Source organism: Carcharodon carcharias, chromosome 15, assembly GCF_017639515.1.
Source record: "Carcharodon carcharias isolate sCarCar2 chromosome 15, sCarCar2.pri, whole genome shotgun sequence".
NCBI lineage: Eukaryota > Metazoa > Chordata > Chondrichthyes > Lamniformes > Lamnidae > Carcharodon > Carcharodon carcharias.
Window position 1 is genome coordinate 104,144,990 of NC_054481.1, and position 15,416 is coordinate 104,160,405.

At 45.3% G+C, this 15,416-nt stretch overlaps 1 protein-coding gene across 3 annotated transcripts in view; it reads left to right on the forward strand.

Moving 5' to 3' along the window:
• The window catches only part of LOC121288329 (forkhead-associated domain-containing protein 1-like), a 124,717-nt gene that overhangs the window by 95,434 nt on the left and 13,867 nt on the right, over positions 1-15,416 (forward strand). For all 3 annotated transcript variants that reach the window (XM_041206869.1, XM_041206870.1, XM_041206871.1), the window contains 2 exons: positions 7,857-7,937; positions 10,262-10,402. In XM_041206869.1, the coding sequence (XP_041062803.1) occupies positions 7,857-7,937; positions 10,262-10,402 (222 nt within the window). The remainder of the gene's footprint in view (positions 1-7,856; positions 7,938-10,261; positions 10,403-15,416) is intronic.

Sequence of the window (15,416 nt, forward strand, 5' to 3'; positions counted from 1 at the left end):
GTTTGCACCCGATGACGGGCCTATGGAATCAGCCTTCCAAGCGATGGAGAGGCAGCAAGAGATTGGGAAAAATCAGGCAGAGATGTTGGAGGCCCTCAACAGGGTGGCACATGAGGCAGAGGAGACCTTCCAGCTGCTGACTGATGAAGTGACGCCGACCTGTGCATGCATTGAGGCCTCCATGGGCAGGGCGGCAGACTCCATGCAGAACCTGGTGCAGCATATTCTGCCAGAGTTGTGTGCAGACCTGCACTCCATTGCTATAGCCATGGGTAAGCTTCTGCACTGGCTACACGAGAGGGGACGGGGCATCTTGACCTCCCTTCAGGTGCCTCTTCCCCTCCAGGAGTCAGGCTGGGGCCTTCAGGCACCCAAAGGGAGGAGTGGTAGTTGGACACCCTTGGGACCTCCACTCAGGGCTCTGAAGGTGTCCAGCCCTTTGGAATCCCTTTGCCTGTGACCCCTTCAGTTTCATCCTCTGTGATCGCAAAGGGAGCAGCTGTCCTGCAGCAGGACAGCCAAAGTTAGCTGGATCTCCAGTGGACAGCCGCCAAGGTTATCCAAGGCAACAGGGCCAACTGGTCAGCAGGCTGCCTCACCCCTGCTGCAGACGTCGGGGGAGCACCTAGACCAAGTGGCAGGGAAATAAAAATTTAGTAGTTCTGAATTCACAGTTGGTTGCATGGATGCACTATGATTGTTACACGTGTCACACTTTAAGTACCTAATCATGCCTGATGTGGTTTATTTGCGATAGTCTTTAAGCCTGTGGTGTCCTCCCTCACCCCCTCCACCACAACAACATCTTCCAAGGGACACCTCATGTCTCTCAGAATCATGCGTGTGCAGGCAGGTGAAGATATTTGCCAGGGCCTATGTAAGCCACGTGCAAGAAACCACCAACACATGCTGAGCTTTTGCCCTTCATACTCTCTTCCGACCCAATGCCTGAGCATTGTGAGGACCACATGCTGGTGTTCCCCTTCAGTTGTCCAGCTGAGATGACCTGGTCTCTGTCCACCCCGATGACCCAACTCTCACGCAGCATCTCCAGGCTCTGCATAGTTGCGAGCAGCCATGGTTCTCATAACATTTGAAGTCAAATCTAATTCCTTTTCCCCTCCCACCATCACCCACACCCTCTCCAACCCCCATAAACATTGACCCCCCCCCCCCAGGAGTCACTTTTGACCACCCAACAGTCACCCTTAAATCCTCCCCCATCACCTTCCGCCCGTACAGGTAGAAGTTTCTTACCTTCCCGAGCAACCCACCCCAGTTACGATAGACATGCCCCCCTCATCCTTCTGACCCCCGAATGCACAGCACTTTCCACATTCCCTCCAACAGCCTTCAGGGCACCTTCACTCGACATCACTGCACCCTCACCCTCCCACTCTACTGGCTCCCACTGCCTCTTTTAACCATCACCATCCCCTCTTATTACCAGTACCCTCAGAATGCTCCCCCCGCATCCTCCACTGACCCCTTCCTCTCCCATCCCCATGCCCATCCACACCTCTACAACCCCCAATGCTCCTTCATACCTGTACAACACCCTTCCCACTGCCCGCACTCCAACACGACCCCTGCAGAATCCCTCTCTTCCTCCTACCACACCAACCACCTCCACACCCGCCCCACCTCCTCATTCCTCTCTCCCTGTCTATTCTCCCCCACCAGCACAGACCCTCTCCACCCACTTGTACCTCCTTCCACCTGCAGCTTGAAGATCTGAACCCTGGAAGGAGCTGCTGGTTGAAGATCCAAACTCTGGAAGAAGTAGTGCTTGAAGATCTGAATCCTGGAAGGAGTTGCTACATGAAGATCTGAACCCTGGAAGGATCTGCTGGTTGAAGATCCAAACTCTGGAAGAAGTAGTGCTTGAAGATCTGAATCCTGGAAGGAGTTGTGCTTGAAGATCTGAACTTTAGAAGGAGTTGCTACATGAAGATCTGAACCCTGGAAGGAGTTGTGCTTGAAGATCTGAACTTTAGAAGGAGTTGCTACATGAAGATCTGAACTCTGGACAGAATTGCTACATGAAGATCTGAACTTTGGAAGAAGTTGTGCTTGAAGATCTGAACTCTGGAAGGAGTTGCTGCACCAAGAACAACCACCTCCTGGATGCTGCTACACAGAGAAGATCCACGTGGTTGATGGTCCACCCATCCACTGCTGCACGTGGTGTCCAGGGTCCGGTCACTGGAGGCCTCCATCTTCACCTCATCTCCGCGAGCTGCCCCAGGCCTTCTTCAGGTAATTGCCGACATGTACACACCACAGTGGTCCAGATATGTTCTGGACCGGCGTAGTTTCCCACCGGTGGCGCAGACGATGGGACAGTGGGGCGGTGGGGGAGGGGGTTGCGATTCCAGTTGGGCCTTCATCTGCATTCCATTAGTGGGATGCAAATCAGTTCATGCCGACCTCTGGTGGGAATTGTGACCTGCCTTGGCGGATGGGAGCAGAGGATCCTGCTGTCGTTTTACACCAGCGAGAAACCAATTTTTCAGCTCCCGCCGCATTGTTGCTACCACCCCCCTCCGCCCACCATTAATCCCATTATGGTGGGAGTCTGGAAAATTCCACCCTGGGTTTGAAGGAATAGCTTATTTGAAAGGTCCTCAAGTTTAGTGACCAATCAGATTTATTGTGCTGTGGCAGTACCTACAGCTCCCATGCCTCCCACAATCAAACAAGACATCCCAAGGTCTGTTTACAAGTGCAGATCATTCCTTTTGCCTCTTCCAAGATCGCTTTTTATTTTATCAAAAACAAAGATTAAATTAGACCAACAGTCCTTGCCTCTGGAGGACCATTGCAAAGCTCTCTCGTTAAAGTAACTGCAGCCAAATTGAAAGCCCTCTTGACCCTGGGGACTGAAGGCCTGTTTACTTTAGCTGAATAAATGTACTCTGAGCTTAGTAATAAACCTGGGAGACCTTCAAATCAATAGTTAAGGAAACAAAGCAGAGTTAGAGTAAATGCTGCCCACACAATGATTCACAGCTCCTCAGAATGTGAATTCCTGATTCACTGGCAGCCTGCTAAGGCCTCACCATGACTGAGCCAATGGAGCCCGCACCTGCACTGCAGTTCTGGGGATGCATTGTTGGACATTATTAGCCTGCAGCATCCTCTGTGGACAGGGCCTCCCCGAGCAGAGAGTGTTCTATAGTCCTGGCCCCTCTGACGACTCTGATCAGGATCTCCCTTCTTGGGGTGGGACCTGACCACACCCCAGCCTTTTCCATAGCCTCTCCGCTGGGGTTACCACAGGAGTAACAGCAGAACAGTGGAAAGAATTTGGTCCCAGTATTTCTAACAACGACAACTTACATTTATATAGCGCTTTTAAACATCTCATTATCAGACAACATTTTGACATTGAACCACATAAACAGATATTAGGACAGGCGACCAAAAGCTTGGTCAAAGAGAAAGCATTTAAGGAACAGCTTAAAGGAGGAGGGAGAGAGGGAAGGGAATTCCAGAGTTTTAGGGCCTAGACATCTGAAGACACGGCTGCTAATGGTGGAGTGGTCAAAATTTGAGATATCCCTAGGGTGAAAATTGGAAAGTGCAGATATCTTGGAAGATTGTGGGACTGGAGGAGGTTACAGATATAGGGAGGAGCAAGGCCATGGAGGGATTTGAAAGCAAAGTTGAGAACTTTTAAATGAAGGCATTGCTGCACTGGTAGCCAACGTGTAGGTCAGTGAGCACAGGGGGTGATTGATAAATAGGCTTTGGTGCAAGTTAGAATATGGGCAGCAGAGTTAATAAGAACATAAGAAGTAGAAACAGATGTAAGGCCTTCAAACCTGCTCCACTATTCAATACAACCATGGCTGATCTTCTATCTCAACAAGAAATTTTATAAAGAGGAAAAAAGACAAGTTAATATGTTGTCAGAACACAATTCTGCCATTACTATCAGCTCTGAAGAAGAGGCCACGCATCCAGCATGTCTTCGTACCTTCTCAAATGGTGGCTGATCTGTGGTGTACATTCCAACATTTCCTGCTTTTATTTCAGATATCCAAAGCTGAGGTTTCCTTTCAATTGAAAATCTTCCATCTGCTGTCTGTGAGGGTGCATTGTTAAATGAGCTGAACATAGTCTCAGCCTATTCCTAGCAGTTGTAGGCCTGTTGCATAAATATACCCCTCATTTGCTGTTAAATTCTCAGAGGTCCTCCATGTGGGCGATCTGATGGTATATTTAATCCATTTCTCCTGGGGCTTTTCCTGAGATTTTTGAAGACTACCATTCACATGTCTTGCACTGATTCAGGCTGGAACTGACTGTTCTGATCTCAGACATGGGACTATGACATGATCTCCATGCTGTTCTTTAACGCACTGGTTGTCAAGTTTGCATTAAATTCCGGTCTGAATTATTTTAACAAAATAATTGATCCATTGATGTCGATAAGTTAAGCTGACAGTAGCACAGGCCAGAATTTAGTCCAGATGTGTGAACCGGCATGCTGGGAATTGAAGCCCCCAGAACTTGTCTTTAAAATACCAAATTGTGCATGAGGGATAAGGGAAAGCTCTTTTTAACTGCCTGATTAGTGAGGGTGATTCATGGCTTTCCAATCTTCCTCTTGAGAAGCAGTGTGAAAAGACTGAGCCATATTGTAACCCCTTGTGTATAACATTACACCATAAGTCACCATCTGACTTATTCAGATGTCCCAAAGCCTTCTGAGGAGCGGCAGCACCTCGTGAGGTTTGAACCAGCCATGTTCCATCCCAGGTTTACACTGTCCCCTGACCCCAAATGGAACATCAGTAGAGACTACAATTCATAGAATAGTACAGCACAGAAGGAAGCTATTCATCCCATCAGGTTTGCACCAGCTCTTTTGCAAACCAAAGTGGTTAATCCCCCAACCTGCACCTTCCCTGTAATTTTTTCCCCTTTCACCCATTTATTCAAACCCCCTTTGAAGGTTGTGATTGAATCTGTTTCCACCACTCTAACAGACAGTGAATTCCCAATCCTAACCACTTGTTGCTTAAATAAGTTTTTCCTCATGTCCTCTCTGCTTCTTTTGCCAAGCACTTTAAACCTGTGCTGGCTGGTTATCAACCCATCAGCCATTGGAAAAAGTTCTCCTTGTTTATTTAATCCCTTCATGATTTTAAACACCTCAATCAAATTCCTCTTAGCCTTCTCTGTTCTAAGGAGAACAATCCCAGCTTCTTCAGTTTATCCATGTAACTGTAATCCTTCATCCCTGGAATTGTTCTAGTAAATCTCTTCTGTACCCTCTCTTAACGACCTTCACATCCTTAAAGTGTGGAGCCCACAATTGATTGCTGAGTTTCAACTGAGATTGAGCTAGTGTTTTGTATAGGCTTAGAATAACTTTATGACTTGTGAATTCCATGCCTCCATTTATAAAACCCAGGATCCCATAATATTGTCCTCTATAATATTGGCGCTAGGTGGATGGAAACCAATTATGAGGACAGAATGAGATTCAGCTATGATTGCTCTACAGTAGAACTGCCTGTTGACACTCAGAGCTCGGGCTCATGCATGATTGTTTGGGTGAGTTGAGCTCCCATGCACCTGGATCTTGAACAAGTTACAGCCCCCTCAGAAGACACAGTGGGCATTAATTTAGATCAGACTTTCTTTGTCAGCTTAGGGAGGTGAGGTTGTTTTGCTGGCTTGTTTTAAAGGGGGTTACCAAAAACTCAAAACATAAATGAACAAGAGCTGCAACAGCAAGACTGAAATACCAGAGATTCAAGACGATCTGGGTCGTCACTGTCAAAGCAATGAGTTCTCTCTTTCATTCTCAGTCAGGCACTGCTTCATTCTCCTACATAAAGTTTGGCTTGTAGATCCAATTATTTGTGCACAAATGCAGAGACACTTTTAGTAGCTATCACCAATGATTCACCTAACATGCACGCCATGGAACCATCAGATTGTACTGCACTGTGCAATAAATAAGCTGCAGGCAAATTAGAAGGAGCGTTGGTAATTTTCAAATCCCTTGTTAACACACTCCATCCCCTTATTTGGAGTTTTGCTGTATTAAAAATCATGGTCAAGAATTGTGCCTAAAATAGAAGCCTCTAATTTGCCATTGGCAGTCACTGTTGTACTGTCATGCATCACTTGGTGACAGAATGTGACTCTCACTGTCCTGTCATACTTCACTGAGCTGGGAGCACCCTTTTTTTGGACAAGTCTTGAAGGCGTTGACTTTTACTGCAGTGTGGTTTCAAGGCCAAGTGGACTTTCTTCACACAAGGTTGTGAGTGTCGGCAGGCTATTCAACTATAGGGACATCCCAGCTAGGCATCTCTCCCCATCCGCCCCACATACGATCACTTTCCAGCAGGAGCCTCTGGATGTTGGATCAGCACCTGGATCTCTGGGTGATTTTTTTTCCACCTCATTAATCCTGATCATTGTGCTACCTGAACTAACTCCCTACTTAGATATGGAAACTAGCAACATGCTGGTGTGGTTGATTCAGTACCACACAACACAGTGTGGGAGCTGGAGTTGAGGTCTCATTGTACAAAAGGACCAGTTGTTTGCTCCTAGCTGATCTTTGTAACTGCAGGCAGTGACCTTGGGAGTCTGTTTATCTCTCAAACGTACCAAAATTACAAAGAAATTTCAAGATATCTTATCTCCAAGAAATTTAGTTCACAGGCACATAATGTCAATCCTCTTCCCTAAATTATTTAGCCATTCAGTACAGCAGATGGATTGGTACTAAACTATACAGAGCAGAAAAGTAACCGGTCCTGCTTTGATCCCCAATCCCTATTGAAATTCTGGTCAAAGAGCCCGAGAGGCTAGAATTAGCCTCAGTGGTTCAAAGCCAGTGTTCCTCCCAATTCCTATCCAAGGCATTTACTGGAAGATCCTGGTGTAGATAGTGAGTGAGGGCAGATTTAGACTGAGTTCTAATCCTGTAAATAACAGAGGCACTGAATACACACACAACACATGCACAAACACTGAACACATGCAGACGCACACACTGAATATACACCTACACACACAAACATCTGTACACTGAACACACACTAAACATGCGAAAGCACATAAACACTGAACACACAGAGACATACACACTGAATATACAGACACAAAACATCCACACATTGAACATGCACACTAAACATGCACAAGACAGAAAGCACACACTCTGAACACATCAGATACAGAAAATACACACACTGGACACACACACACAAAATACACACACTGAACATATCAGATGCAAAAAATACACACACTGAACACACACAAAATACACACATTGAACACATCAGACACACAAAATACACACGCTGAACACACACAGACATAGACGCTGAATATGTACACACAAAACACACACACTGAACACATAAGACCCACAAAATACAGACACCGAATACACATAACACACAAAATACATACATAAATAGTAAAGTCACCACTGTATGCCAATGTAACTAGGCCAGAATTTTACCTTGAATGTGCGGCCACGTGCTGGGCCTGGAATCACGTGAAATTGCGTGAGAAGATGTCGGGCACGCATCCCAACATCATCGCGCTCGTGTGCAACCTTACAGTCGGCGGGTGCTCACATGAGCCAGAAGTGCACCCGCTGACAATTAAGCGGGCAATTAAACTCATTAAGGAGCTAAATGTCAGTGATTTTACGTAGCCCATCCACTTTTACGGTTGGCGGACGGGCCAATCGGCAGAAGCTCAAACAAAAAACTCAATTTGGAAAACTAGCGCAATTTATGGCCTGATTACCAATTGTGCCCAAAGTGAAGACTCTACCCTACTGACCTTATTTCTTCTGTTTGATACAGACTTTTCACTTGGAACAGTTTGAAAGAAGAGCTACAAAGTCCCCATCTCACTGCTGTGTGAAGGAGGACATTCATGGCAAGGTAAGGGCATTGGACCAAGGCAGTCAGGCTGCGGTCATCTCTGTACTTTTTGCTAAGGGGTTCATTTTACTCTAACCCACCAGCAAGAGAAATAATGGGAACAGACCAGAGAGTAAAAGATAAAATCAGACTGGGTGTAAAACAGAAGGCTAATCTGATCACTCAGTTTCCAGTTGGGTAGAGTTAGATTAGAATTATTCAAGGGACACGGTAGCATAGTGGTAATGTTACTGGACTAGTAATCCAGAGGCCTGGTCCAATGTTCCAGCGACATGAGTTCAAATCCCACCTCAGCACCTAGGGGAATGTAAATTCAATTAATGAATGAAAAAAAAACCTGGAAGAAAATGCTAGTCTTGCTAATAATAATCGTGTAAAAACTGGATTGTAGTAAAATCCCATCTGGTTCACTAATTTATTTCAGGGGAGGAAATTAGCTGCCATTTCCTGACCTGGCCTACATGTGGTCCAGACCCACAGCAATGTGGTTGACTCTTAAATGGCTAAGCAAACCACTCAGTTCAAGGGCAATTAGGGATGGGCAAAAAACACTGGCCTTGCTATGATGTTCACATCCAAGAATGACTAAAAAGAAATACCCTTGAAAGTCAAGTGTAACATCTCAGTGGGGTGTACTTACAGGTAAAAGGGCCAAGCCCTGCATTATATTTAATGATCTCAGTGCAAAGAATATCTCCCTATCTCTGTAATTTCCTCCAGTCCTACAATCTTCTGAGATATCTGTGCTCATCTAATTCTGGCCTCTTGCACATCCCTGAATTTTACTGCTATGCCATTGCTGCAGAGACCCTAAGCTCTGTAATTCCCTCCCTAAATCTCTCTGCCTCTCCCCCCCTCTCTCCTCCTGTAAGATGCTCTTTAAAGGCTACCTCTTTGACAAAGCTTTCGGCCTCCTGCCCTAATATCTTCTTATGTGGCTCAGAGTCAAATTTTGTTTGATAATGTTCCTGTGAAGTACCTTGGGATGTTTTGCTATGTTAAAGACACTATGGAAATGCAACTTTTTGTTGTTGTTGTAAAGCCTTGCAGCTTGAATGGTTCATATTGGTTAATATGGTACATGTATTTTAAGTTCTAGGGGAATTTTCAGATCCTTTTCCCTTTACTCATTGACCTGCCTCTATTCCTCTATTTAAAGCCTGCTTTGTTGTGGGATGTTTGAACAGACAGCCCTTGCCATTCCTTTGCTTTTTTTTGTCCTCTCCATCAAGCCTCTCCCAGCATTCACCCAGGAAGTGAAAGGGACAGCTAAGTGCAAACTATTTAATGAAACATCAACAACTTACATTTGAGTAGCGCCTTTCATAGAATAAAGTGTTCAAAGCTGCTTCACAGGAGTGTTAGCAGACAAAATGTGACACTGAGGCATAAGGAGGTATTAGGGCAAGTGACCAAAAGCTTGGTCAAGGGGCAGATTTTAAGGAGCATCTTAAAGGAAGAGAGAGGAGTACAGAGGCAGAGAGGTTCAGGGAGGGAATTCCAGAGAACTTAGGGCCTGTTGGGTCTATCATCTTTGTTCCCTTTATTCTACAGGGAGGTGTTTGGTCTCCTCCTTACTGCTGGCCACAGTGGCAGGTTTGGAACCAGGGACTCTGTGTGGCTAAGCACAGGCACAGACCTCCAACCTTCACTTCCTGCAGAGAGGGCCCACAACATTCAACAAAGAGGGAGCAACTGGATCAAACATTTATTAAAGTACGACTGGGTGATGCTGTAGGTTAAATACCTTTGAAACCTGGTCCTATATGAAATGAGGTTGGCCTGTCTCAATCAAATTTCCAGTGGATATTGAGCCACAGGACAAAACAGCCTTTAATCCAACGCAACTAATGACAGCCTTAGGCAGGAAATAGGATGAGGGCAATGGGAAAATGTCTGCTGCGGTTGAGAGTGACATTGACTGAGTAAGGTGCATTTGCAGCAGGCTTGAATAGCTATTTCTTTGAGTCTGTGGTTAGACAATGAGCAACAGAAGGCTGCTTGATTGTTGAGGTTATAGTGAGTGAACCTGATCTCATCCTCACCCAGTATCACTCTATGCACACCCGTACACATAGAGAAGCATGCGCATTTTCCAAGCAGGGCTCCCTGGATTGTGACCTAGACTATGCAGGAGCTGCTTTATAACCCTCCCTAGACAAAGGGCTCAGGGGCCAGTTGTAGTTCCGAGCTGCTTCCCTGATGAAGGTAACTAATGCAGCGCCCTTCCTAGCCACAATGGCTCAGTAGCACACCACATCCACTTGGCGGGCAGGGCGCTCACTTTTGTCCTCCTTCAGGTTTTGTTTGTGTTCTGGCTCCAGACCGAGGCTCGGAAGAAGGTGATGCAGGAGAAGCTGAAGAAGAAAGATTATGAGATTAAAACTCTGAAGAGAGAGCTAAGAAAACAGGACCAAGAGTTATGTGACACTACCACGCAGCTTGTCAACCTCCAGAACTCTCTGGTAAGCAGACACCTTGAACTAGATTTACAGAAAGTTCAGAAAAGGTTTTGATGTTTATGTGTAGTCTTTTGCATCTATTACCAAAATGAAAATTTTTACCAAGTTTAAGTTTCATCTTAAAATGTTCCCCAGAATCCAGGTTGAAAGGAAGTTTCGACTGAAAGAATCAAACTCTCCTCTCCTTGAAGTTTTCTGGGGAATCCCATGTAAAATTAGTTTGAGGGTAGACTTTATCCAGTAACCCGAGGTCAAAGCTGAGGAACGTTTTTGGGAGCAATATAGAGGGAGTTATACTTTCCATCCCACTGTGCCATACATACCCTTGGAGGCCTTGATGTGGACACTAGGGGCCTGAGATGTAAGGTTCATTTCCCCTTGCCTTAATCAGCATTTCATTTATGTCAAAAACTATATGTTTAGCAGTCATACATCTTTGAGGAAAATTGGAGGAGTTACTGTGCCCATTAATTACAGACTGAACTGCAAACAGTAACCCAAGGCATTGGCTATGAGGAATTAATGGTCAAGGAGCTGAATAATCAAGCACCCTTCAATTAATGGGATAATTTCAGCATTTTCTTGGTTATCTCAATTCATATTAATCCAGCTCCCTCACACTATCAGGCTCAGTGCCAGCAACCTGTGTTACTGACTGTATCCCTGTTGCTATTAGCCCAATTCTTTCTCGGTCTCAGTACCCCAAATGAATATTAAAGTTAATCCAAATTACTTGGTAACAACTTGGTTTTTATTGTGAATCCTGAGGCCTGAGCTCAGCCTTTAGGGACAAGACCTTTAGGGTCATTTACAATGGAAGGATAATATCAGCCATGTTGTGACAGATGTTAAGAGGAATATAAATGTTTAGGAACAGTGTTAACAACTCCACAATAGCAATGCCGAGAATCTTCTGCATGTACAAGTGCAAAAGCACAAGGCCGCAGCCAACACAGGAAGCTAAAGATCCTGCTGTTGTTCAGAAGGAGAAATGAGGGGATGTTTCATCTCTATAAAACAAACTAAATAAAACCCATCCCCTTGTATCTAACAAGTTATCTGCCAATAAGCTGTAATGAGCATCTACCAATGTTTGAGGGGCATCCCATTAGTATCATTGGTTGCGGATGTTGAGGGGAGCTAGGATCAGGATGGGGAGTGTTGACCTCCAGCCTCACAACTGGTTCTGAACGGCACCTCCAATTGGTCTGTTGATGTGACATTAAACTGGAGAGTTTTCTTCCCCCTCACCACTTAGCCAAAGGTGCTGATTTTCAGTGGGGTTCAGGCTCTACAGGCACTAGTTGCCCTCTAGTACCTCAAGTGGCTATCCTACATGTGCAATTAGCACTGGGAGCTCTTCAAATATGAAGGGGGAATGCAGGGGTCACTAGAGAGAGGAGGGGCCCCGGCTGGGTGATCTTTTTCCCCTGTAGGGTGGTAGGAGCAGATTCAATTAGTCCATGTCCAAATGCAGCAAGACCTGGACAATATCCAGACTTGAGCTGACAAATGGCAAATAACATTCATGCCACACAAGTACCAGGCAATGACCATCCCCAACAAGAGAGAATCTGACCATCACCCCTTGACATTCAATGGCATTGCCATCACTGAATCCCCCACCATCAACATCCTGGGAGTTACCATTGACCAGAAACTGAACTGGACCAACCATATAAATACTGTGGCTACAAGAGCAGGTCAGTGACTAGGAATCCTGCCATGAGTAATGCACCTCCTGACTCCCCAAAACCTGTCCACCATCTACAAGGCACAAGTCAGGAGTGTGATGGAATACTCCCCACTTGCCTGGATGAGTGCGGCTCCAACAACACTCAAGAAGCTTGACACCATCCAGGACAAAACAGCCCGTTTGATTGGCACCACATCCACAAACATTCACTCCCTCCACCACTGACACACAGTGGCAGCAGTGTATACCATCTATAAGATGCACTGCAGGAACTCACCAAGCCTCCTTAGACAGCACCATCCAAACCCACAACCACTATCATCTAGAAGGACAAGGGCAGCAGGTAGATGGGAACACCACCACCTGGAAGTTCCCCTCCAAGTCACTCACCATCCTGACTTAGAAATATATCGCCGTTCCTTCACTATGGCTGGGTCACAATCCTGGAACTCCCTTCCTAACAGCACTGTGGGTGTTCCTACACCACATGGACTCCCCCCTCTCCACTCAGTTCAAGAAGGTAGCGGTTCAAGAAGGTAGCTCAAGGGCAATTAGGGATGGGCAATAAATGCTGGCCTAGCCAGAGAAGCCCACAACCTGTGAACAAATAAACAAAATTGCAACTTTCATACTTGATGTGGAAAGATTAGCAGGACCGTGAGGAAGAACAGAGCCTGTATGACTCTTCTTCAGAGCTAAAGAGAAGTGAAAATGTGATGAAATTTATACTGTTTACGGGGGTGGAGCAGGTGAAGCTGGATAGAAGGCCAGCAATAGGTAGAGGCAAAGGAGTGATTGACAAAGATATCATGAACAAAAGGACAAAGGGGGTGTTAATGGTGGTGGTAAGGGCTAAAGGAGGTGCTGCTAGTGGCATTAAGGTAAGAAAGCAGAATAGTAGGACAAGGGTAAGCACTCCGAAAAGAACAACATGAACAAGTAACAGATGGTTCTTGTGGGGATGGGGTGGTGGGTAGAAAAGATCGAAAATAGGATAAAAGGTGGGGATAAAGCAATGAATAAATGAATAAAAGTGAAAATAAATAAAAGTAAAAATAAAAATATTTTTCATTGAGAACTGTCGGCGTGACATTAGCCATCTAAATTTCTCTGCTCCTCTCACCCACTGTAACCTGTCTCCTTCTGAACTTGCCGCACTCTGTTCACTTAGGTCCAACCCTGACTTTGTTATCAAACCTGCCGACAAGGGTAGTGCTGTTGTTGTCTGGCACACTGACCTCTACCTCACAGAGGCTGAGCGCCAACTCTCAGACACTTCTTCCTACCTCCCCTTGGACCATGACCCCACCACTGAAGATCAAGCCATTGTTTCCAGGACTGTCACTGATCTCATCTTTCCTGGAGATCTTCCCTCCACAGCTTCCAACCTCATAGTCTCCAACCACGGACAACCCGCTTCTACTTCCCCAAAATCCACAAACGGGACTGCACCGGTGGACCGATCGTGTCAGCCTGTTCCTGCCCAATGGAACTTATTTCTTGCTATCTTGACTCCATCTGTTACTTGTTAATGTTGTCCTTTCTCAGGGTGCTTACCCTTGTCCTGCTATTATCACATTCTGCTTTCTTACCTTAATGCCACTATCCAACACCTCCTTTAGCCCATACCACTACCATTAACACCCCCTTTGTCCTTTTGTTCATGACATCTTTGTCAATCTTTCCTTTGCCCCCACCTATTGCTGGCCTTCTATCCAGCTTCAGCTGCTCCACCCACCTTAAACAGCATAAATTTCATATTATTTTCACTTCTGTTTAGCTCTGAAGAAGAGTTGTATGGACTTGAAGCATTAACTCTGTTTTTCTCTCCACAGATGCTGTTAGACCTGCTGAGTTTTTCCAGTGTTTTCTGTTTTTTGTTTCAGATTTCCAGCATCCGCAGTATTTTGCTTTTAGCTCTTTCAGAAGAGCTGGCAAAAGCACAACGGATCAAATATCCTCCTCTTATGCTGTTATGAGTCTAAGAAATGAAGTATAAGCTAGTCAAAATTCCAGAATGCACTTTTAACACAAAGGAAGGCAAATATCTCCACTAATGTGCCAAGCAGAGTCATGGAGACACTGGCAAAATGCAATTGGATGTTAATTAGCTGAGTGTATATCTTAGTAATAATGGGTCAAAGGTCCTCTCCTCGCCCATGATTGCTCTGACGTTTTATTGTTCGCTGCAGAGTAAGAGCATTGTTCTGGAAATTTCTGTATCTCGTAAAGTGTGGCAGTCTGACAGGAAACAGCAAGATTAGATCAAAAAACAATTGCAACATAGGATACAAGCTGAGTGGGATGAATGGAGCTGGGTCATTGAGGTCGATAGAGAAATTGCATTCCACCACACACAAATGACTGCCTGTGGAATGAGGGAGGTGACAGACTGAATAGGCAATATGCCTAATGAATTGGGGTTCCACCCTGGATAAAAACAAAAATAGCTGGAAAAGCTCAGCAGGTCTGACAGCATCTGTGGAGGGGAAGACAGAGTTAATGCTTCGAGTCCACATGATTCTTCATCAGAACTAAAGAAAAATAGAAATGAGGTGAAATATAATCAATACCATTAGCACATCCTTTAGCCAATTTCATCACCGTCAATACCCCTTTGTCCTTTTGGTTATGACATCTTTGGCAATCTCTTCTTTGCCTCCACCTATCACTGGCCCTCCATCCAGTTCTACCTGTCCCACCCCCCTCAAACAGCTTATATTTCACCTCATTTCTATTTTTCTTTAGTTCTGATGAAGGGTCATGTGGACTCGAAACGTTAATTCTGTCTTCCTCTCCACAGATGCTGTCAGACCTGCTGAGCTTTTCCAGCTATTTTTGTTTTCGTTTCAGATTTCTAGCATCCGCAGTATTTGGCTTTTATTCTACCCTAGCTACTTCCCTTGGTTAGTAACTAGTTAGTTAGTTACTTATTGCAATTAATTGCACAGTTTGTAACATGCCATGAATGTGCCATTGTGGAGATATTCAGAGAGAGATACAAAAATGACTTACAGGAAAAGACCTACTGGTCCACCCAGCCTGCCCTACACAGTTGTGACGACTTGTGCATCGCAATCCAGACACTCTCCATCCACCCAGAACCATGTAGTCGCCTGGAAGATACAAAGCACAGATTAAAAACTCAGGCCAATTAACAGAACAAGAAAATTGAAAATTCCTCCTTGATTCCCTTGGGCGATGAAAACTAGAGCAGGAGAACACATTAACCCTGATAAGATACCACACCTACCTCTTGTACGAGATGACCTCCACCCCAGACAGAAACAGAGCCAATTCTAGCCTGGAGAAATTCAGAGA